The sequence below is a fragment of the Excalfactoria chinensis genome, chromosome 12, assembly GCF_039878825.1.
Source record: "Excalfactoria chinensis isolate bCotChi1 chromosome 12, bCotChi1.hap2, whole genome shotgun sequence".
Lineage (NCBI taxonomy): Eukaryota > Metazoa > Chordata > Aves > Galliformes > Phasianidae > Excalfactoria > Excalfactoria chinensis.
In genome coordinates this window covers 1,885,161-1,910,297 of record NC_092836.1, presented here as the reverse complement: position 1 = coordinate 1,910,297, position 25,137 = coordinate 1,885,161, and the positions used below count along the sequence as shown (strand labels likewise).

Here is a 25,137-nt window from a genome sequence, read left to right as displayed (position 1 = left end):
CCAGCTTAACTCACTCTGCAGCGGACAGCGGACTGTGCTGTTCAGGCTGTTAATAATTAATGCAGGCTGGGAAGAGCAGTGAACGTGGTGTGTAAGTAACATAACGTGTGTTCTGTGCCCCACTGTCTCTCCAGAATCACCGTTTTGGATGACGGCAGCCTCCGAATTGTCAACGTCACCAAGTCGGACACGGGGAGCTACACCTGCGTGGCCACCAACCACTTTGGGACGGCAAGCAGCACCGGCAGCTTGGTTGTGAAAGGTAACAGTGATGTGCTTTGGTGAGCCCACACCCAGTGCTGGGCACAGCCTGCTCCTCCACTGCTGACATATGTGGACCTGTGGGTCCTCCAGTACATGGGATGCTGTGTCACATGGGGATACAGTTGTGCAGCTCAGGAGTTGCAGGTGTTTGTTGGTTTGCTCTCAGAATTTTTCCATCCGTTATGTGTTTTTAAAGGCAGAACTCCTAAGGTTTCACAAAGACATTTAAAGTAATGATTTGTTAAACTGAGTGATGCTGACAGATGTTTTAAAGTCATTTGTCCTCTGCTTATGAGTAGTCCTATGTCTGAGGAATTACTATAGACAGTGAGTGTATGGATTATTACACTTATAACTACTCTCCTTCTCCGTCTTATCTCGGGGAAAAGCTCTCTTGGATAACACATTGGGAAAGACTGATTGCAAAGCAATAAATCAATCACAGAGCTCTGATGCTGTCAGTTTTCATTCTCCCATGTTTTGGCACTGATGGATAGCATTTGGTTAGAGGGTCTCCCCATCAATTATTGCTGCGGTGGATAGGGAATACTTGAAAATGTTTCAGTGCGAGTTTTAATCCGTGTTTTTTTACAGCCAGAGCATATTTCAGCAAGTAATGTCAGGCAAGTGCTGATAAAGCTGGTGAAGCCCCGTTGTGATTGTGAGCTGCAGGTGCCAGCAGTACAGCAGCAGCTGTCATCCCAGGGTGGAAGGTTTGCCTCTCTGTTAGCTGCGTGGTTACGTGTTTGCAGTCAGGGAGGTTTGGAAGAGCTTGCGTGGCACTTACCCATGCCCACATCTGTCCCTGCAAACAAAAATAGAGCAGACTAAAAATCAGATCTCATTTCCATATGAGCTAACTCTGCCTTTTCTTGTTTTGTGTTGTCCTGAGGAGGAACCTGTAGCAAATGGCCATGAGAACATTGCTCAGAGACAACAGTCATACAGAATCCTGTATCTGTTACCAAAGGGTCGGTCAGCAACTGCTTCCCCCAGAGCAAAACTGGGAGCAGAGGGGTGAGCACAGGGAGGCAGGAGGGTCCCACTGCACCCATACCTGTGTGCCACCAGATGCCCACGCACCCAAGCCTGGCTCTGCAGCTCCTCTGTAGCCGGCAGATGGCATTTGGCACCCTAAAATCCAGTCATAGAGAAAAGGATCATGTTTGCCCTGAGTCACACTTCTGTCATCCGCACCTTGTCCTTCCTCATCAGCCGTACCGAGGAGCAGGCAGTAACTTAAGTTCTTGGTAACTTGGGATCTTTGTATTCACATGGTTTACACATCGCCTTGCTTCATGGTGGGGTTACAGAGGATTAGCAAGTGCTTTTTTTCTCCCTCAGTGCTCCATTTCCACTTGGTTCCATTAGCATTAATGGAAGTGACACGTGTGCACGAAGCAGAGAATACACTCTTTTAAGCCCAGGATGTGGATATTAACAGCAGACAGAGAAATGCAATTTCAAAGTCTACCCCATAAAAAGTATAAAAGAGCAGAAACTATTCTGAACTCCAAATGAACTGTGTAAAATACTCTTATTTTATACTGAAATGCTTGAGTTTCTCTGCCCTAAGTAAAACACGGGCAAGGTTTGACAGAAATATCACTGAATATCTTACCTTAACTCTGTTTTGTGGTGTAAAAAAGACTAATTTATCAGCTGATGAGTTTTTTGACCTTAAGAATATTCTCTCCTAACTCATCTTATGTCATTGGGTAAAACACCGTGAAGGTCGAAAGGCATTTTTTTGAGCCTTCCTCCGTTCTCCCATTAACATTTCAGGGTCTCTCTCTCCTTTTTTAGTTCTTTTCTCTCTCAGTGAGAGATGCTGACAGTGTCACAGACAGTGTGGGCAAGGAGGGGAGGAGGAGGAGCATGTCTGTTACCCCAGAACCAAGGAGCTTAAAATAAACGTCTGGCAAACAACCAGAGAGGGATGAATAAATATTCATATTCTGCATGACTAGACAGCTTACAAAATATGAAATTCTGATGGGTGCCCATAGGGCTGTGTATTAACATGCTGTTGTCAGAGCTGCTGAGCCTCAGTGGCTTCCTGAACCTGCAAGGTTGTGTTTTGGGTTTCTTCCATTGGTCTGCTCTCAGTCAGAACTCTTCTGGCCTCTGAGACCTAAAATCTTGCATACTTGCACGTCGGGTTTGACCTTTAAATTAAAAAGCAGGATTGAATTTGTAAGGATGGAGGAGAATCCCTCAGACGGCCTTCAGAGCTATGTAAAGCATGACACGTATTTATACGTAGCACTCATAAATATGAATTTTCCATCTTTCTTTTTCCATTTTTCCTATACTTGAGGCTAAATGTTCAGTTCTTCCAACATGTAGCCTTCCTCAGCACCAGAAGATTACATGACAAAGCGCATAAACTGCGCGGTACGAGTTGATTTGTATTTAATGTCATTGTATAATTGGCTAATTCAGAGCAGCTTTGAAATAGGAAGCTCATTTCAAGACACTGCAATGCAGGCTCTGAGCTCATGAAGCACAAGAAGGGGCTGGGGCCAGGGGCTGCCCCTGCGGAGATGTCCCAGCTCTGGTGGAGGCAGAGAAGAACCACTGTGTGAGTGCTTGGCAGGGTCTGTGATTTCTGCTCTAGTTCTGAAGCACAGTTCTGGTTGTACACGTACATCTCTGACAAGGGTAAGTTCCATCAGTATTATTTGCCTGTTTCATTATGAAGTACTTTTAACATTTTCCTCCTGCCATTAGCTTGTCTTGTTTTGACTGTTATGGGAAGACTCAACGCAGTAAAAGCAGGAGAATTTTTGTTAGCTGGTGTCCGTATCATTTTAGCAGAAAAATAATACAAAGATGATGTCAGTAGGTTATTTTTTCCTCACACTTGAATAGTCTGATTGTCTTGACTTTGTCCAGCATGGGAATCGGCATCATTTTCTATGAAATTGCATATTTTCCATTCCAAGCGTATTCCTTTGTATGGACATCAAATTGGTGCATTGCATTTAAAAATGAAAAGATTTATTAAATACTGTAAACTCCAGTCCGTCATCAAAAGGCTTTTCAGAATCTTCAGTGTTATTATCTTCAAGCCCAATGTAGAAGTGGCCGGGCTCATAGCTGAAAGGCAGCCCTGTGCTCATCAGTGCGAGTGCAGCCTTTGAGCTCCATACAGGCAGCATTGCTGGGACGTTGAGGTCTTCTGGCTCCTCTTACCATCCGTGATTGCTGGGTTTCAACATGACTTGATTGGTACTGATCTCTATGGTTTGGAAAATAGTTTGCCTCGCAGCCAAGGGGCTAAAGTGCATTTAGTTGTGCTTTGGGTTGTTTTAATAGATAAGGAAGAACTATTATTTTTCATCTTCAGAGATGAAAATGTTGTGCTGCCCATAGGGAACTGGTGAGAGTTTAGTCCTCTATCTCTAAAGCTACACTCCAGTGCAGAGACATTGCTTTCTAATGGCCGACCATCTGTCCATGGCGTCGTATCTCAGAAGTTCTGTTTTGAATGTGGTTGGTGCTGCACAGTGCAGGGTTTCTTTGGGTTCTTATGTTGTAATTCCTACATGACAGAGTCAGCTGGTACGCCCTAACACGTGCAATCAAGTAAGCTTTCTCATGCTCCCTTTCCTACTTTGCTGCTTGATGTCCTCCCGGAGTGCAGGCAGGGCTTGCTTGAATTTAGAAAGAAACTTGTTAAATGACAATTTTATTGAAAGCAAAATAGATAATTTATAAAAGAGAGGCAGCCTTAAAAATAGCAATCCCTGAGCAGCCCTTGAAGGCCATCTGTATAGGATGGGCTTTTGGAGTGAACCTTGATAGCACACAAGGCGTGTGTTCGGCTGGTATCAAAACCAAGATTTTCTGCACAAAACAAAGGACTCTGAAATAGTCAAAAGTTGTGGTCTTTGTTGTTGTTGTTTTTGTGATGGCTGCACACGGTTTCTATATGTGCTCCAGATACGAATGTTCCTTATCTGACTCAACACATTGCTCTAAAAAATGTCAGGGAGAAAAAGTAAATTTATACTAAACTGTTGTTCTCCGTAATCTCTATATCAGCTTTATAAGGAAAATAAATATTAAGGATTAGGGAGAACTGCAGACATATGAAAGCACAAATTCATTCATGAGGGCATGTTGGTGCATTCTCATGGTTATGAAATAAAGCTTATTCCTCAATTTAAAAGTCTTTCTTGACTTCTAGCTCACATCCAGTAGAAAAGGCTTGATTTTAACAGTTGACAATGAAAGCTATAATCTTTGGCTGTAAAATTGCAAAGTAACATATTCTGCTCTAATTGGACTATTTCCACTGAAACAAATTATTTCTAGGGCATAATTAAGGGTCTTTTATTAGGTTTAAGTTAAATTATTACCCAGGGCACTGCGTGAAAGGAGTGCTTGTAAATGGGAGAGCTGTGCATCCACTCCTCCCAACCATGGCACCCTGAGGCTTCGGGCACAGTTTGCTGGAGGTCATTAATGAGCATTGGGTGGAAGAGCTCCAGGTAGAAACTGGTAGGCTTTGGTGGTGAGGGTGACGGAGCACTGGAACAGACTGCCCAGGGAGGTTGTGGGGTGTCCTTCTCTGGAGATATTCAAGACCTGCCTGGACTCCGAGCTGTGCGACCTGGTGTAGGGAACCTGCTTTGGCAGGGGGTTGGACTCGATGATCTCTGGAGGTCCCTTCCAACCCCTGTGATTCTGTAGTCAGTAGATGCTGTCCTACTTCTTAAGGCACTTCAAATATGGGTTTTAATCAGGTACTATATTGTTTCAGGCAACTTACAAGTTCATTTACAGTTGCAAACCACAGCAAACATTACTGTATGATGCCCATACAAAATTGCCTTCTGCAGCAGCAAGGAGCTCATCTTGTGTTTCAAATGAGACCTAACTCAGCCATTCATGAATGAACACTGCCACGAGCTCTGTTTCTTATCTGAGATAGGAAAACAAAAAAAAGTAGGTCATCTTCTAAGGCCAAAAACAGTAAGTGGCAAAGATCCGTGTGAATGAAATGAACCGTAAAATGCCGGTGGTTCGCACTTAGGGCCGGCTGAATGAAGTTGTTTTTTTCTTGTAAGCACTTACTGATCATAACAAATAAAACTTGTAAACACAATATAACTGTTAAGCTTCATTAAATTTGCAGCAGACAATTAATTTTTCCAGGCAATTCAAACCGTCTTCTGTAGCACTGACTCGGTTTAATTGAACATACTACCACAAGCAGACAATAAGAAATATATTGAAGATATCCATCTGGCTTTCATGGAAAACCTTGTGCGTTTCACTTTCTGTGGCTGACACAAGCCTTACTAATTGCCTCATTTTGGCTGTTTTACAGTCAGTGTGATTTAGCCATTAACATGATAAAAGTCATCGTAGTGAAGAGCTTGATATTAAAAAGCATAGATCTCTGGCCTATCTCTCCTGCCAGTTTTGAAGTTATCTCTGGCATTATTAGAGTTATATTTTTAAAAGGAGGAATACAAACATCTTGACTTTTATGAAGCTTCTCCAGGTATTTTGACTATCAAATTCTGTGTGTGAAGTTGGTGTGGAACGCGTGAGTAAATGCAGCAGATTGTTCTCCCTGCTTCCCACCCCACCACCTTCCCTCTGGTCTCTGCATGCTGCAACCTCCAGCCAACCTTCAGGCACAGCAGGAGCTGGAACGGATGGCTTAAAATAATGCCTTACAAAGCTCAGCAGTTTCTTTTTAGGAAATTTCTTGTCCTCTCCCGCCCAGAAAAGAAAAGCAAGAAGTTCAGGAGTTGACTCAGTCGTCAATAGAAGATTGGGTTGTTTAGCTCATCATTGAAGATCAAATCCATACATCAGCTGAAAAGGGAGATGACCTTTAGGTTAAACACAGACTCTTAATGAGACAAAAGCAGGTTAATTAATGCTTTTCATCAACTTTCTTTAATTTATTTTAACACAATCCATTTCAGAAAGGTTAAAGTATTTCTCCGTTTTTGAATACAAATGAAAATCCAGCATAAAATGAAACCGTAGATCAAAGACTTCTGATATATATTTTAATCAAAATGCGGTGCAGTAGATGGTGTGTGCTGGTGTATGTGATTGGATGTAAAATGTAAGCAACAAATTATTTTCTCCAATCATTCGTTGCATAACTAAAGAAGACAACCCAGAGCTTATTAACTGGAAATGACCGTCCAACTGGGGACACTTACAGATTCATGAGAAAAGCCAAATGCATTTGACTGAACTTTTTTCCTCCTGTTTCCCTAGCCAGTAGCTGCAGAGAATTAATTTAGCTTTCCAAGAGCTACTAGCAGCAGGAGGAAGAGCTGAGGTCTGTGGGACGAGCCAGAACCGTGCGCCTTGCTTAACGAGGCAGGAGCACCAGGCAGAGCAAGGCAGGAGCGTCACACACTGGTTGCTCAGTGATAGAGATGCGACAGGGTTTGAATGTAAGGGGCTGTGTTCTCAGTTTCTGTGACTCAGTTCCTGTGTGTTTGTTAATGGACTTGCTGGGAATTTTTGGCTGCAAAAGATCCTGGAGCTTCTAGCTTCGTGCAGCTGTTTTGTTCCTAGAGAACCAAAAATGATGCTTTTATTGCAATGGGACAAAAATCCTGTGCATTCTCTTGTTGCTCATTCAGGAAGACTTTAAGTTGTCAGTCTGCCAACACAATGAGTTTGATCATCATCCCAAGGGAGAATAGAATTTATCCTTTTCCAAAGCATGCGTTGGGATGAGCTTCATGGAAATCCCACAGATCTTGAATACTCTTAAGAGAAAATGATGCAACAGAGAAAACTTGAGATCATTATAGCACACAGTCCTGTTGTACAAGATGGGGGAGGTGCCCCTGGAGCCACTTCTCCTCACACCCAAGTAGTTCAGTCTGTGCAGGGAGGGATGGGGAAGATAATGATGCCAATATTACATGCATTGTGAAAATGACTGTCTGTCCCCATTGCAGGTGAGGGATGAAGGAATCATTCTGGGGAAATAAAGAGCAGCAGTGGTAATGACTCTGTTATCCCTAAGAACTTTATATCCTTGAAAATAGTAACTAAGAGCAGACTGGCCTGAAGGCTGTGTTTTTAACTTCAAAGATACAGATGAAGTGTTTAGAGAGCACATTTTCTGTAGTGGGAGGAAAATGTGTGAGTGGTGAAGGGAAGAATCTGGGACAGCACTGAGGGAAATATCAGTCTTTTTGTGTGTTTTCTCAGAAGCGTTTTTGGAAGCAGCTCAGCAGAACCAAACTTCAGAGGCTTTGAACAGTTTTGACTTTTTCTTCCTGAGACTGACTGGATTGGAAGGGGAATGGAGCGCTGGTGTACTCAAAGTTGCATATCAGGTAGTAAAGTGGAGTGGCACAGTGGTGAAGACTGGCTGTGATGGTTCTTAATGCATCACGGAGTAAGGAAAGCACTGCTGAGTGGTGATGCAGTGTTAGGGACTCCTCAGTTCTGATTCTCACCCTGTCTAATGCAGTTTGAGATGATGGGCAATCACATCAAAGTAAATGTGAGACTAGAGACCCTGTCTTAATCCTAAAGTCATGCTGGCAGAGAGGACTTGACATCAGATACTGCCAGAAGAGGTTAAGTTCTGGCTGTGCTGTATCACAGTATTAAAGCAGTTATTTGGGAATATGATGTGAATGTGAATCTTCGTTGTCCAATAGCAGGTTGTTGGTGAAAGAAGGGAGTTTTGTCTTCAACTTGTTTTTCTGTGGCTTGGATTGCTTCTCTCTCTCATGCAAAGTCTCTTACTTGAAATACAACTTTTATTTTCATTACGTTTGAAGTTTTTGATTGGATCATGAAGGGATCAAAGTTGTAGATGTTAGTACTGTTTTCTTCTAGATTCATTGCAAATATGTTGAAATATTAATCTTCATTAGAATTTAGAAAGTGAGCCGCATTTCTCCAGTGAAAATTTCAATTCCTTTCATGTCTCAGTAGGAAGTCTTTGTAACAACTCAAGCCTGAATCCATTCATCCTGATAACCAAGTGCTTGGTGGAATGGTGGGGAGTGACATCTCAGGCAGCAGAGAGCAACAGGTCAGGGAGGAATACTGCAGACCGGGTGTCCCAGCAAAGCTGTGTGCTGAGAAGCACAGGACTAGGCTCATCCATTGCTGAACACAGGCAGGAAGGAGAGGTGCTGCTGCTGACCTGCTGCTTGTTCCTCCCCCTCTCCACGTCTTTTCACTAGTTAGACCTTGGCTCTTGTTTTGAAGCAACGTGCAAAGGAAAAACTTGTGGCTAATTAGAAATAAAATGCCGTGCAACAGGAGCAATGTGAGGGATGCTTTAACAATGCCCTGTGTTGAATATTCATTCAGCAGCATAGGAGCTGAGAATTTTGAGCAAGTTATAATGATGGGATGATCTAACGGGTTGTTCTCATTCCACACATGCTCCTGCCTTGATGCTGCCCCTGAGTAACATCATTGCACCAACAAGAGTGCAAAACAAGGGCGAGGTGCTCAGAAGGGTTTGCCTTCTCAATTTGTCACCGACTAATTGGGACATGGAAACGTGAGGCACTTCCTCGCAAGGAGCAAAGTGCACAGAGATGGCCTCACCTTAACTGGGAAGCAAATTAAACCTTTGTGGCCCAGGAAATGGCCTTTGAAGGTTTGTTTTGTTGTCTCTGTTGGACTGCAAGTTGATCTTCTTGGAGGAAGATGTTTGGGTTTCGGTGCTGCCTGGCAGCAGAGAGGACTCAACAGGGTTTCAAGTAAAACTTTATCTTAAGTAAAAATATCTCCTGTGCACAGCGGTGTGAGAAGACAAAACACTTTTCTAATGAAGGCCTTGCTTCCATGTGATAGGCTGAATGGGTAAATAAGGCAGCAGAGACTTTTAATGACTTGCCCAAGGTCAGACAAGGAAAGAAAGGAACGGAGCTCATTTTATTCCCTTTCACTCCAAGATCTGTGCTCTTGTTGGCCTTCATCCCACAGAGCTCCTCGCTCTGTACTTTTCCCTCTCTTTTGCTTATCTAATTCTCTATTCGGTGTAATTCTGTTAAGCTTAATTGTTCACATTTGGTTGCGATTCAAACTCTAAAAATTCAAGCAAGTATTTAATAGGATGGCTCACACGCTGTGCTTGCCCCTAGCAGGAGCGATTTACAAGCCGGCAGTTTTGTAGATGCTCCCTCTGTGAATAGCCACTAAACAGAGCTCAAATCACTCCCTTTCTTGCTTTTCCTCTCCCCTTTGGCTGACTCAGTTCTTTGGATACTTGTAAATTCCAGAGGTTTGAGGCTGGAATAATTGCTATTGTGCTTTCCTAATTAGTTTTTAACTTGCCAGGTACTTTCTGAACCCTTACCATCCACACGTTTTTTCTGCCATTTGTATGCAAAAGCTGAATAAGAATTCAGCATTATCGGTAACTGGAGGCATCCATTTTCTGTCTGAAAAAAAAAAAAAGAATTCATATTTGAACATTTAATAGTGGTTTCAAATAGAAAACTATGTTGCTGTGGCAGCAATATTTTTTCCAAGCTCTCGGTTTATTAAGAAATTTGACTTTTTCATTTGAAGTTGACCTTTCGGCTGACCTGACAAGGTTGTTCTGAAACTGCAAGTAAGTCTTTGCATAATTGATTGCCCTACCTGTCTGCAGATGGGTTGTATCTGGTCTCTCCCAATGCTCTACAGTGTCTTAATTATGTCTTGTTGTTGGGATGGCATTTGCTGAGGCACTTGAGAAATGCCCAGATTTCTTCTTTAGTGTAGATTGCCAATAGCTTGGGAATTGCAGATTTTACTTTTGTGCTGTGGAGTCATTTCTCTATGGGAGCTACTTGCGAGAACTTCTACTAATTATATCCTAATTATAAAATAGCAGGAGCAGATGCTGCTGTAGATAAATACTTTGGCTGTAGGCATTCATGGGATTGATACAACAACCCAACCAGAAGATAAGCCGTTGTGGTAACAGCAGGAGATAGACACTCCATGGTGAAAACTGAGGTGGTCATTTTTCCTAATGACACATAGCCATGAGTTCTGGTGGGAATATGAGGAATATAACAGTGAGGGAATATTACTGAGAACTAATTGTATTAATGTCTCTTGGTGCAAATTCCATTCTGTATGAAGTGGTACTTATATAGATACCTGTGTTATAGCACGTGTGGGAGTTTTACTAACTTTGGATAAACATATATGCAGCAGTTACTGCAAACGTTTGTTTTAAAGAAGTGAAACATATGGGAGATAAAGTAGAATACTCTTAAATTTGTCCAGTTTATTAAAGTAACAGTAAAAGCTTTCCTTTTTCAGAGCTCTCAGTAGATACCCCAACCTGTTCCTCCTTCCCAGTGGGGCTGATGGCTTGCTGTGCTCTCACCAAGTGCTTGAAAAGCTCATTGTGCCTGGGGCTGCCTGATTAATCACCTGTGCACCAAGACTTGCTTATCCCAAGACATTTATGAAAAATAGAAGGCTTGATTTGGATGGGATTAAGATGGTTAGGCTGTGCATCATCCACTGGGAAGCTTGAAATTCCACCCAGTGATTTTCATGCCGTTCTGTAGGTTTGACAGCTCCAAGAGGCATCAACTCCTAATGACTCTAAATTTGGGATTTATTCTGGTTCATCAGCTTATTCCTAACATCTTGGTCCTGAGCAGGAGGGTGTGGATAAATGACATAGGGCTCAGATAGGAAAATCCAAAACCCCGCTCTACCACGAAGGTGCAAAGACCCATAAATCAGCAGTCCCAGCAAGTTAAGCTGTTCTAAGGGTCAGAATGCTTCTGGCCACAGCCCACATATATGGGCTGCACAACAGGCAGCATGGCATTATGTTTGCACAATTACCTCTGGCTTGTGTTACAAGGGGAATGGTGATTGATCCTTGAGTGACTTGCAATTTATCAAAGATTAGATATGATTTCTCCTGTATCTGATTAACCTTCTCTGTAAGATGGCCATCATTTTTTGTAATGACAGTAGATTATTCCATACTTGAAAAGATGGATATCAGCTGGTTTCAATCAATAGCCCACAAAAGGTGACACCGTGGATTCCCTGGGTTATCTATGAAGTGTGTCACAAATGGTTCAGTCGTTTGTCAAACATACCAATTTCATTTAATGCACCTCTGAAGTGGAGTGGCTTTCATTTGAGCCTGAAATGCAAAGAGAGACAGAAGGTATGTTTGGGTTGTGTAGTGTAATCAGGCACTGTTGCACACTGCCATAAAGAGCAAGGATGAATTTCTGTGAGTGACAGATTTGACTGTCATTTCCAGACCCCATTAGATACGATTTTCTTTCTCACAGTTGTATGGAGAGCTTGATTTGATAAGATTGCATTGCACCGCAAAAATGGAGGTTAAAATGAAGTATTGTGCCCTCTTGTTATTTAAGTAACACTCTTTGTACTCTCAGTGGAGTTGGATATATTTTCATACGTTTTGTCTCTGAATTTGCTGTGATGGTACATCCCTCCCCAGTATCCTTTGATGCGATTCCATTCTTAATGTGTTTTCAGATTTAAATTAACCTTCATTTATTATTCAGCCACACAAAGGATGTGTATTTGAGTATGCAGAAATGCAATCTGCTGATTGACTGCCTGGTCCCTGTCTGCAAGGTGGGAGGCATTAATTCCTCGGAGGGAGACCTGCATCAGTTCAGACAGTTTTCAATCTGTGGGAAGCTCTTTTTCAGCATCAGTTTAAGAAATAAGTTAGTAATTTGGACTTCAGCTGCAGTTGAGCTCTGAATGAAGCCAAGAAGGCGATCTCAAAAGTGAGGCTTAAGGATGGGTAGGTTAAAAGGAGCAATGTTTAAACTCTTCTCTTAAAACAAACCTTGCCCACACCAAAGCAAAGAGCATTCCTGAGAGAAAGGGACTCGCAGGATGTGCTGAAGTGCCCATCTGAAAGTAGCAGCATGGACATCCCAGTGCTGTAGTTCTGCTATGCCAAGTGAGTCAAATGACCAAGATCCTCTTTCAGGAAAGCAGTTTTAGCACATCATAAACACCCAGCTAAACTGAGCGTGTTGCTGAAGCAGTCTTCAGTCTTCCAGGAAAGGCCAAATGTTCCACCCCTCCATTCCTTAATCCCTGTTAAATACATGGCAATGTCTCGTTGCCTTGGGAGCCAAATATCAGTGCTACCTGATGGCATGGGAAGATCCAGACCACTAACCACGTATTTCTAAAATCAAAACACTCCTGCAGTCCCAAGTCTCTTTTCTAAGCCGATGCTGTCCCTTTCACTTGTAATAAGGCATCATTTTATTAGGCTCAGCCACTGCAGTACAGACTCAAGAACACTGTAGGTGCTGCAGCAGTTTCTGCTAAGAGGTGTGCCTTATAAACCTGTTACTTGTCCTGGGAGAGCACACGTGGCAGCTGGTACGGAACACAAATGTTATGTTGGTGTGAGAAGGAGCCACGTGCTATTCCTGAAAGCCTGTGCGTGGCTCATCTCCGTAATGCTGTAAGGCAGGACATGTTATATTTACTTTGCTTTTCCTCATTTCTTTCTCATATCAATTTTGGCCATGCCCCATAAAGCGCTCAAACAATCTACTAAGATAGCTGTAGTTTGCCATGCTAATCATGCTACATTTTCTGTTATTCACCAGTCATTACTCTCTTTAGTTTGGGGTCATATTTTTCCTGTCTTCAGCGTTTTTCGCAGGGTCTGATGATGCCCAGAGCACTAAGAGCTCCCATAAGCTGAGCCAGGTGTCAGGTCTGCTGTGCTGTGGACTTCCTGCTCTTGGAGAAACATTTCAATCACAAATGGGAGAGAAAGAAACACTGGAGCACATTTGTGCACCCATTTATTGGACTTTGATTCTTCAGTTGCTCATTGGAAACAGATGTTTTACCTCCAGGATTGATTTTTATTATCTCTAGACATGATTTGCCCTAAAATCAATGTAATAACATAAAATGTCATTACAAATAGAGGGCATTGACCTGCAATGCATTTATTAACTCACTCTGATTTTAAAAAGAGTTGCCTTAAAGAGAAAGAATGACATAATTTGTCTTTTAAAAAATGTTTTAAAATCCTGTGTGTGAAATCTGAAATGGTTTATGCAGACTTCACTCGTGCAGATTTAAGTATAAAATGTAGGTGGGCTTGTAACATTAACTGCTGTTTAAAACCAACAGGTAATGAGAAGGTTAATCAAACCTGCAAGTACTAGTTGTAGCCTTGGGTCTGTGTGAGGAATATCAGCCATGTGGATGGAAATTCAGCCCTGCAAAAAGCACTGCAGCCCTGTGAGCTTGGCATCACTTCCCTTTGCCTTAGCTGCTTGTTTGAAGCACCTGGTAATGGAACATAAACTCTTGCACTTCAGCATTCATGCTTGAATCTGGAATTCCCTTGTCATCCACGCTGGCTTTCATTAGGCAGCACCCAGATGCTCTCTCCTAGCACAGCCCCAAGTGCTGGCATGGCTGTGGTCTGTGCTGTGCCCTCCCACCCAGCTGGGGCACACATCCCCAGTACTGCTCATGTGCCTGGAGAAAGCGAGCATAACTGGCAGCAAAAACTGCTTTTTGGGTTTTTTGGTGTGTTTTTTTTCTTCCCACTTAAAGATCCAAATCCTGCTCTTTCTGTCCATAAGCAGCTACTGCACATTTTACTTTCTGCCAAGAAAGGAAAAGTTCTGATTTATGTCCATCTCCCTTCCAGAGCCATTGGTATTTACAGCACTTGGCCTCAAAAGGCACTGCTAAGCTTTGGGATGAATTCTGATGCCTTCAGTTTTTTTGCCATAGATACATTAGTCCAAGACCTGCTTGGTACCACACACACATGGGGCTGCTTCTTGTTCTGCCCTTGTCCTCGTGTGTCATTCGGAGATATTTGCTCTAGACTAACTTGTTGGGTTGTTGTTGGGTTTTTTAAAACAAAAAAGCAACCATTATCTGTGTCAGTCTCTGCCTCACTTCATGCCATTCATGTCATGTCTGTGTGGATGGTTTCCCACTGTGTTTGTGTCCTCCAGATCAATACAATACAGCACAGCGCTGCATGAGCTACGACAAGCGAGCACAGCCATGCAAAGCTGTTTATCCTAAACAAATAATCCCTCCTAACGGGCACCCAATCAATAGCAAACCGGGGCAGGAAGGCATCCCTTCAGGTTGGGGAACTGCTGCTCCAGCCCACAGTGCACACAGCCTATGGGTCTGCAGTGAGGATGCAGCACAGCATCCCCAGATGGGGCACAGTGCACAATCCATGGCAGCTCCCTGTTAGCAGGGTGCAAGGGATGCAAGCACAGCAACTGCAGATGGGAAATGCTTCTCAGCTCCGTATCTTCTTTCAAACTGAAAGTAAGCAAGAAAACAGATCTCTGCTGCTGTAAGCCAGATCATAGAATGGCCAGGGTTGGAATGGACCTTAAAGACCATGTAGTTCCAAACCCCCGAATGCATTAAATGAGTCAGAAATACAGTGAATTCTCACTGTACTGCAGCAGTAACACCAAGGGATGCCATTCAGGACACACATGGGTAAGGAGAGCTGCAGTGATCCCTGCATGTTTGGGTGCTGCGCAGCCGTCCTGACGCAGATTTGCTCTGCTGAGGGTCTGCTTGTTGGCAGGCAAGGGAAATTGTGTGTAGAAAGAATACTATGTGTTTCTTCCCACAGTAAACACAGAAACTGCGCTGGAGAAAGCACTGTTGTGCAAGGAGGCAGCAGGGAGCTGCCCTGCTTCCCTGAGCTGTCAGTGACACCTAGAGCCAGAGCCCCGCAGGGGGCACTGCATCCTGAGCCTGGGCTGCATGGCACAGCCAAGCCAGGCTGAAAGCCAGGTTCTGCAACCTGATGGTGAGGAGCTTTTCATCCCCTGGGAGCAATCCCTTTGGCGTTCAGCATTCACTTGTTTCTTCTTCAGAAACTCGGTGACAGCCTGATGAGCTGTCACAGCACTGGCTCAGAGCAGTTGTGCTCCCTTTTGTCCTTGCTGGGATGGTTTTGTGGGAGATGATGGCTGCTTCCCTTGGTAGGGGCCCACTGCCCCGCAGACAGCAACTGACAGACAGCATAATGTTGGTTTTGTTAAAGCACTCACTGTAATTTAAAAGGAGCCTGATGTTACAGATTTTGAGAACACAAACCTAATAATCTTGGTTACTGCTTGGCTGTGTACTACCGAGGTGTGCCTACACTGGGCTGCCCTCAGTTGGCTTCTGAATAATGTTTTCCATTTGCTGCTCTGTTCATGTTATCCCAAGGAGAGGGGGTAGTTTTGTTTTTCAGCTTTTCCTGTCCTTGAGAAGGGATTGGTAAGCATTCTCCTTGGGGTGAATTGCAGGGGGCTGCCATGGATGTCAAGCAATGGCTGGGGTCAGAGCCTGCGCTGCGTATCGTTTGTCATTGCACTTTATCAGCTGCTCCTCTAACCCACTATGCTCAATTCTAAGATTGCAGTGCTTCTTGACATGATTGGATTGAAACCTGGGGGTCTGATTTTCAAAGGCACTGGGCACGTCCATCCCCTACAGCTTCCACAGGAGCTGTGCTAAACTGCTCTGGGAAACAGGTCATTAGGAAATACCCGCGTTTCATTCTGTGTATTTTTATAAACTCTGTGTATTTCAGCAGGAAGAATCAAATCTATAGCGTGGACTTCTCGCTTCTTGCAGAAAGGTCCAGAGATGAGGGCTATCCACAGCAGAACCTCAATGCTGATGCTTGTTGAGCACCACGGTGCGCGTGGTGCTTTGTGGGCTGCGTGTAGGAGCACTCAGGCAGTGCGAGGCAGGAGGCGCTCATTGCATGTCAGAATCACATCCTTCATAAAGATCTTAAACGTTGATCTGAAGGCTCTTTGAGTTGGCGGTGAAGTCTTTCTTCACTAATTCCCGTAGACTTCGCAAGTGAAGAGTTTTGCCCAGCACATGTGGGTTTTTTGCACCACCTTTACTGTTTTAGCAGAGAGTTAAGCAGTTCTGCAGGAGTCTTTGGGTGACGTAGTTAAGGCTTTGATTTCATATACTAGAGAATGAATAATGCCTGTATTATTTTACCTTGACAGCTGTGCAGAATAGATTTGGGGGATAAGCAGAAATATCTGTATAAGATTTTCAGACTTCTGGTCTCACTGTTAAGCAATATTTTTTCCCCTTTTCATTCCTCTGAGGCCTTACAGGAAAAAAAATATATATATATTGCATTTTTGTCAACAGAAATGAAAGACAAATGTTAACTTCAGAGGGAGAGGGAATTCATGGGCACAGATGAGAGGCTGAAGTCTGCATAATGCATCATGGCTCATCATTGGATGGCACCATTTTGTTTGCACTGCGTGACCCAAAGTTTTAAAAAAAAAAGAAAGTAAACCAGTGGTAAACTGTAACTGTGAGTAAGGGGTTGGTCCCAATGCCCAGGATGGAGCTGGTATGTAACAGACAGGACCTCCACATGACAGATACCTGCAGTCTTTTGTCTTTCCTCATTCAATATCATGTTTCAGAAAATGACCAATTCTCACCTTTTTTCTGCTATATCTCCCCAAACTATTTGCTCTGTTCCTGGTCATTGGGTCAATAACTTCCTGTTTATGACCACCAAGGTCCTAAAAGAGGAGTCAATTTGACCCATTAACTGCCCACATCAGCTGAGCATGACACACAGGACCCACATTTCACCCCAAACCCCTCTGCTTGGTTTGTTGTTTCATGTTGCCTCTTATGAAGAGTTCAGTTGATATCACTCTGATATCATTTTTTATCACTCTCCTTATGAGTGAGGGCCCACCTCAAAGAAAAAAAACACACATTTTAGGAAGTGAAAGGTATCGGGATAAAATCAAAGATGTGATAGTTCAGATGTTGCCTTAAGGATCTTCCAAAGTAGCCACTGTGACTTGTTCAAACTCTTGGTGTCAGTGACACCAAGTTGAGATATATTGAGTGGAGATTGGGTGGAGATTGGATTGGACTGTGTAGAGATGTGGGTTCAGCTCCACCTCTAACTCAATTCAAGAAAGGATTAATATTTTTTTCCCCGTTTTCTTTATTTGTAGATCCAACACGAGTTATGGTGTCACCTTTCAGTATGGACGTCACTGTTGGAGAAAGTATTGTCTTGCCTTGCCAGGTGTCTCACGATCACTCGCTCGATATCATGTTTACCTGGTCATTCAATGGACATCTGATAGACTTTGAGAAAGATGGGGATCACTTTGAAAGAGTCGGAGGGGTAAGTATCAATTCTAAAGCAAACTCCCTGAAGGGTTCCTCTTGCATCAGCGCTCACAGAAATAACTGCAGGTAACACACAGAAGGGCTGCCAGCAGGAGAAGTATTTGACTAAGCTGACACTAGGAGATGTTATCTTATGTCTCAGACTGAGAAAACAGGCATTGACAGTACAGTGCTTTGTTACTGTTGATGCAGGATAGTTATAATTGCTTAATGACGTGCCCTGAGTCTGATGGCATGAATGATGGTTTACCGCTGCATTGAACTGTATGTTGGAAGACCTATAATGCATTTTCTCCTTGCAAAAAAACTACCATTTCACTTTTCACACTGGGAAGAAGTCCATAATAGTTCAAAAAGGAAATAAAAAGGCAAAACGTAACAGCCATAGAACTTTGTATTTATACAGAAACTGGGGTTGGCTCACTTACATGACCATATCTTTCTCTTGTGACCACATGCTTAGAGGAAGTATTTTTCCTCTGCGCAAAAGGGTCTTCACTGTCCTGCAGATGTCACTGACCATTGGAGGTGACGTTTCTTCTCACTGTTATCTGTGCACATTTCCTGGCAATGACACGTTGGTGTCTTTGGGTTCTCTGTTACTTGTTTGTTCATAGGAAACCCAGGCTGTACCCACTGATGTTGCAAATCCTTAAAAGTTGCCTGTAAAGATTTCTGCCTAGGGTGCACATCAGCAGTGACAGCTCTTCCCTGTCAATGTGCCTGATTGGGCTGCAAAGCTAAAAATTGCAAACTGTATTAATATTCTTCAGTCTGAAAGCCACAATCACAAGGTTACCCTGAGATTTCTGATGTATTGAATGCTTTGTGTCTGGAGAAGCATTTAGAAAAGAGTTCGGAGCTTCCTGTATATACAGATACATAATTAGTTCTATTCAACAGTTAATCAGACATGCATTTGGCGTTTGGAAAACAAATTACCGCTGTTAGGTGATGCAAGATTTCCTAGGAGAGTGCTGTTCTCATGATCTTTAGTACAGAAACGCCAGGCAATCAAAATGCTGGCCATAACACAAGGCTGCTATTGCAGATGTCTCGTAATTTGGGCTAGTTTGCACTTACAAAATAGATGTTGACACAACGTAGACATTTGAACGGTGAAGAGGCTATGAATTAGATATCCAGAGAGTTGAAGGAAGAATCGAGGCAAACCTGCAAAGGCCGTCACATTGTTTTAATGGGAAAACGGCTTAACGGACCCAAACCTGGCTCCCCTGCCCCTTACAGAAGCCATAATTGTAGAAGTGCTCCCGCTCTTATCTTCAAGGCAGACTCACATAATTTTAATAGGCCACGGCTTGCATTACGAATGTTTTCATCAGCCAGTGTAAAATAAATCCATTAGTCACAGTGTCCTTCATGTGATAATGATGTTTAGCGCTCATTAAAAAGTAATTGTAACCACTTTTCTCTACTTTATCAGCAGGATTCAGCTGGTGATTTGATGATCAGAAGCATCCAGCTGAAGCATGCTGGGAAATACGTCTGCATGGTGCAAACAAGTGTGGACAAGCTATCTGCTGCTGCAGACCTGATTGTAAGAGGTATTTGAATTTTGTTACTGTTGTTGTTGTTGTAAAATTTCTTTTCTTTCTTATCTTCTGCTGCTGGTAAGACAATTCCCGGGCTCAGAGACATTCATTAGGATCCCAGCATCTTGTAATTCATCTAAGAAGTAAGCTCGAAGTACAAGCTGCAGTTCACAGTACGTTTTCAAGCAACACATATAAAGTTGGTTTCCTGTATGCGTGCTCGTACAACAGACACACAGCACAGAGAAACACACGAGTTTGTGTTCATGTCCTGAATGCAAAACTTGCACCAGCTGAGCATGTTTATTTGTTGAACTCAGCAGCAGAAATCTTCTCCAGCTTCTTCACTGCATTCCTTCACAGTTGTTCCCTTTGCTAGAATAAACACGATTTGGTAACTGCACTGATTTGTCAGGTTCTATTTGTTGCCATGCGTAGATGATATTAAATATGGCTTTAATGGGGATGTGATTAATTAACCTGAGTCTGAATCTTTACAAATATATATATATATATATATATATATATATATTATTTTACTGCTTGTGATCCTCAAGAAGCACGAAGCTGAGTCCTGCCCCATTTTCCTCCATCCCACCTTTGAATTTGTCCTCCCTGCTCAGAAGTTGAAGATAAGCTTTATAAGCAGCTTGCTCTGGCTGTCTCTGCTTGAGCAAGGGGTGCACTATGTGGATCCAGACGTCCATTCCAACCTCAACCATTCTGTGGAATTATCGTTTCCAAGTCTTCCATGTAGCAAAAAATCTCAGGCAGCTCAACACAAGTAGGAGCACATTAAAAAGAAGTGAGAAATTCTCTCTTTATGAAAGCTGGGCCACCCATTTTGCTTTGATTCCTCTGTATGTCTCTTTTCATCTACTAATGTAAGGTTTATGGCCACATCACGTAGCAGTCAGAACATGTGGTTTTGGTTATTCTTTTTGTACACACATTTCAAAACAGCCTGCTGTGAGAACCTCAATTAGGTAATTTCCTTAGCATTGGCTCTGCAGACTAACAGGAAGAACATGAAATTCTCACAGGAAAGAGACCACTGTTGACAGCAAAAATACCACTCAGGGATGTCTCCCGTGGTCTTATGGCTGCACCAGGAGGTGTGCTGCACTGTGCCACCAACTGTATAACATTGGGAAATATCCCTGGGCTGTGAGACTGGAGGGGGAGCGAATTGCTGTTGCATAAATAGAGCTTAGATGTTATAAGATTGTATAAGTACACAGTCAGTTGAGCTATGTCAAGATGATGTGATACAGCCCTAGGGATAGGCTACATCATGCCTGGTTTCAGCAGTGCCATGCATTTAGGGACTTGTACTCCTGGTGAAAGATCACCCGGTCCCAAACTGGTTACCTCATCTACTTGAGTCAAGGTGGAGCTGCTCATTCCTTCCTGTCTCCTCTGGTCACTGCATGAAGGTACCAGAGGCTCTCTCCCCTCTGTTGACCTTGAGATAGCACCTGCATGAACGTCTCTGAATTAATTTGGCATCATGCACACTGCTAAGCAGTATATTTGGAAATGCTGGGAGTAACTGTCATTATTCCAAGACAAGAAGATGGGTTATGTCAGTATCGGCCAAGCAGGAGGAGTAAATTGTGAAGGATGCAGTTAAATTTCATTGGGGTGGAAGGACTGGAGGAGTTGAACAAGGCTGCATTATGTGATTGATTTCCCCCCAGCCAAGCGAAAATGACACAGAATTAGAAATTAAATGTGGCTGCACCTGCTAGAAGCTTCATTATAAAGACGGGGCACTGGAAGTTTCAGGGTATTTTAGATATTTGAGCATTTTCTGATCTTGATTTGAGAATAATTTTAGACCAAAGTGGAAGAGTGAAGAGGAGAGATCGCTGCAAAGCAGCGCTTTGGGGAGAGGTACTACTGCTGACGGACATGGCCGTGTGATGCACGACAGAGGTCATTTCTCTTGTAGAAGCATCCTGCGGGGCAGGAAGGCCACAGTCAGCACCCAACTTCTAGCAGTCCCTCCTGCAATGTTTCTAACAGGTCCCCCAGGCCCACCTGAGGACGTGACGATCGATGAGATCACCGACACCACAGCCCAGCTGTCCTGGAGGCCGGGAGCAGACAACCACAGCCCCATCACCATGTATGTGGTGCAGGCCCGGACGCCCTTCTCGGTGGGCTGGCAGGCTGTGAGCACAGGTAAGGGCAATGCTGACCCACCGGGCTGTGCTGCTGGAGAACGAGCCCATGGGGAACTGCTGAGCCACAGTTCTGCTCTCTGTGATTCCACTGGCTGCAGGATGCTGCTCTTCTTAACTGGTTTCAAGTCTGGCAACCCAAAGATTTAGGTTCCAGTCAGCGCTGTTACTCATCCATTTTTCTCATGAATGTTTAAGGGAAAACAGAATGAATTCCTATCTTTTGTTGCCGCGCTGGAGATATACAGCAGTAATTGTGGTCTATAAAGACATCCCTCAGGGACAGCCCGTGTCATCTGGCCTATCTTTAAGTAGAATTATTTTCCTGATAGAGGGAAAAATCCCATGATGTAATTGCTCATTCCACCAGAGGTTAATTCCATTCCAGTAACCATTAAACAGAGGGAACAGTGCAGTCTGAAAGGAGAAAAAGAACAACTTGCAAACCCGTTGCCTTGACACCTTGTTTTCAGAAAGTGGCAATTTATGAGGAACTTTTTAATAGCGGGAATTTCTGTGCTAAAAGCACCGTGTTTTAATGCTCTGACTTTAGCAATTAATAAGGCATTAAAAATGAGTAAAGGTTTGACAGTCCTCATTTACTTTGTATCCGTGTTAATCCCTCATTGCTAAGGGTATCCAACAGGACCTTTTCTCAGCCTTTTTTAAACACTTTTAGTGGTTTTATCCCCTGATCTGTGTCTGTCTCCAGTTCCAGAGGTGATCGACGGCAGGACGTTCACAGCCACGGTGGTGGGCCTCAACCCTTGGGTCGAGTATGAGTTTCGAGTCGTGGCTGCCAACCTGATTGGGATAGGGGAGCCAAGCAGACCTTCGGAGAACAGAAGAACTGAAGAAGCTCGTAAGTAGCAGTGGGCAGCTCAGTTCAGTCTTGTCCCCCAGCTGCTCATAAAGGACATGTTACAAGTCTTGAGGGCTGTGATGCTCCTGGGTGCTGTCCCTGTCGCTTGGTCTGGCTGAAAATGGTCACAGTGGTAGGCTCAGGGTGGTGGTACAGAGAATTGTGTCTGTCAGGGGAAATGTGCCTCTTCTGCTCCATGTTAGGCTGTAATGGAACGGGCTGTGAAATAGGAAAATATGTAAAAGCCCTTTTTATGGAAGATAAATGTTTAAACTAAACAATTAGAGGCTGAATACACAAGTTAATCGACATACTTTTCATATACGATTATTGACATACTTTTAATGTGCTGTTTGCTGTGGCAAATTAGTCATTTGCTAACGTTTCCGATACCCAGCAGAGGAAGGCCAGCAGAGTCCTGTAGCTGGTTCATTTCAGCACACTCCTCTGGTTTCAAAATCCCCACATGTGTTTTCAGTGCTATCTACAGTTCTGCATCTTCTTTTCTTTTCTTTTTTTGCAGTTCCTGAAGTCACCCCAGCCAATGTCAGTGGAGGTGGAGGCAGCAAGTCAGAGCTGGTCATAACGTGGGAGGTGAGTGGAGTCCAAACCAAGAGGAAAACAAATATGGTGCTGGGAACCAAGGGCGACTCCTGAGCCTCAGCCCTTACCCTGGTGCTGTGTTATGCGGCAGCAAATGGTTAAGAGTGAGCACAATGCAATTCATGCTGGTTTTTACTGCTGCTAATGAAAGCCAGCAAGAGGAGATGCAGAGATGAAGAATGTTTAATATTCCTTAAGGCAGCCAGGGCTAGAACTTTAGTCATTTGTCTGCTTGTATTTTCGTGTTATGATGTGATGCAGCTGGCATATTTTTCCTAGTAATGAACTTCACTAGACATGCTAACACTTCCACTTAGCACTGTTCCTGACCAAGCTGGCAGAATGAATCACCAGAGATATTTTTAAGGTTATTAAAAAACTATAAATGGGTTTTTCTCCTTACCACACAGCTCAATGTGCTAAATTTCCTCCTCCATTGGACTAATTAGTTTCGCTGCATCTCCTACAGATACTCCAATATGTTTCAAAAACACAAGAACATCAGCCATGACTTTGACTCATAATTTGCACAGAATATAATTTGTATTCCAACACAACAGTCAATTTATTCTCATAAACATCCAGAGACCATCTTTCTAATGGCCTGGTATTTTATTTTTTTTGAGCCTTGGACTGCAGAGCGGCGCCGCCACCAAAAGTAACCCCTTGACACACAGGACAGTGGCCCATCATTACAGAATATTGTCATACATTGAAACTTTGGGTGCCCATAGGCCCATTTGGGCTTCCAGCTGCTAACCCCAGACTTAGGAAGGACCAGGAAGCAACAGGGAAATCATTGCAATTGCTCAACTTGCCACCTCTCCATGCTTTGTCTGCCCACAGACGGTGCCCGAGGAGCTGCAGAATGGAGGTGGCTTTGGCTACGTGGTGGCCTTCCGCCCCTTCGGCACCATCAGCTGGATGCAGACTGTTGTGGCCTCGCCAGATGCCTCCAGATACGTCTTCCGCAATGAGAGCCTGCCGCCCTTCTCACCCTATGAAGTGAAAGTGGGGGTGTACAATAACAAGGGGGAAGGCTCCTTCAGTCCCGTGACGGTCGTGTACTCTGCAGAGGAAGGTAGTGTGAGGAGCCCATCCCCACTCCTCCGCCTTGCTGTCATCTGCGGATCAGAGAGGGTTCAGCATCCGCATCGACGTCCTTTGATTCCTAATCCTTGCTCTGATTTATAATAAATGGTGCACCGTGATTAATTCTTTTGATAGTCATTAAAATAACATTAATCGTAATGAAATCTTTTGATATTAATGGAAAAGCAATATGTAATCTGGAAAGAATTCAGCAGAGATTTAGCATGAATTAATGTCCACTGATTAGAAAATGTTCCCTCTTGTCCTAATTACTGTACGTGGTATCCTAGGTTGAGCTTAGTAATGACATTTATTATTTCTCTTGCAGAGGGGAAGTGCAGTCTAGCACGGGCCTGACGGGGCTTTGTTTTGAAATGGGAAAGTTTGTTTTTGTCGCATGCCTCTTTTCGCGTGCAATAATGAAATTCCCTTGAAGTTAGTGACTAATTAAACATAGAAGTGAAAACTCTGATTTTATTTTTAACTCGTCTACCCAGAGCCGACCAGAGCTCCAACCACAGTTCTCGCCAGAAGCCTTTCTGCCACAGACATTGAAATTTCATGGGCTCCTCCTCGAGAGAATCAGCACAAAGGAAGGATACAGGGCTATGAGGTAAGGCAGGGAGCCATGGTGTGGTTCCAGGGCTGTGTGCTGAGCAGTTTGGGGCAGCACTGCTCCTGCTGCGTGGTCCTGCTGAGCAGTGCCTTTCTCTTTTGGTATGCAGAAGTTCCTTCTCTTCTGAGGTAAAAGGTGACACATCTGTCTGTGTGTAGCTGGCTGAAATGCAGATCGGAACTTGCTGTGGTCAGACAGTGTGTGCTTATGGCCAGAGAGGCTGCTCTGACGTCAGCGAGCTTCTTGGGAAAGTCTGTAGATTGTGGGTCATTTCTTCCATCTCAGACCAAAGCAGTGGTCAGAAGTAGCAGCCCTGAGTTTAAGGACAGAAGGTAGCATGTCTAATCCCTGACATCTCCCCTGAGGTGGGAAAAACAGCAAGACTTGCCCAGATGTGACACAGAGAACTTCTTTGGGCAGAAGTATCATAGAGCTAGGAACCACCAGGGTGCTGCCTGCCTGCAGCTGGGGTTGAAGGGCTCACTTTGTCTTGCAGGTCAGGTGTTGGAGACATGACGAAAAGGAAGAGAATGCGAGAAGGATCAGGACAGTTGGTAACCAAACATCTGCCAAAGTCACCAACTTGCAGGGCAATGCTCTCTATCACCTGGCAGTCAAGGCATACAACACTGCTGGCACCGGTCCGTCCAGCGCCGTGGTCAACGTGACGACAAAAAAGCCACGTGAGTGCTCAGGACAATAGGCCGTGCTCTGCCTGGGGAGGGTCTCTGCCAGCTCCCTTGGTTTTAATTGAGCCTA

The 25,137-nt window shown here is 43.8% G+C and overlaps 1 protein-coding gene across 5 annotated transcripts in view; it reads left to right on the top strand.

Annotated features, from left to right (window-relative positions):
* LOC140257622 (contactin-4) overlaps positions 1 to 25,137 on the top strand; it is a 250,817-nt gene that overhangs the window by 221,358 nt on the left and 4,322 nt on the right. For 4 of the 5 annotated variants that reach the window (XM_072347045.1, XM_072347047.1, XM_072347046.1 and 1 more), the window contains 9 exons: positions 135 to 262; positions 17,286 to 17,461; positions 18,911 to 19,031; positions 21,048 to 21,206; positions 21,918 to 22,067; positions 22,591 to 22,661; positions 23,517 to 23,751; positions 24,260 to 24,375; positions 24,875 to 25,061. In XM_072347045.1, the coding sequence (XP_072203146.1) occupies positions 135 to 262; positions 17,286 to 17,461; positions 18,911 to 19,031; positions 21,048 to 21,206; positions 21,918 to 22,067; positions 22,591 to 22,661; positions 23,517 to 23,751; positions 24,260 to 24,375; positions 24,875 to 25,061 (1,343 nt within the window). The remainder of the gene's footprint in view (positions 1 to 134; positions 263 to 17,285; positions 17,462 to 18,910; positions 19,032 to 21,047; positions 21,207 to 21,917; positions 22,068 to 22,590; positions 22,662 to 23,516; positions 23,752 to 24,259; positions 24,376 to 24,874; positions 25,062 to 25,137) is intronic. The other variant, XM_072347049.1, reaches the window with a different exon arrangement.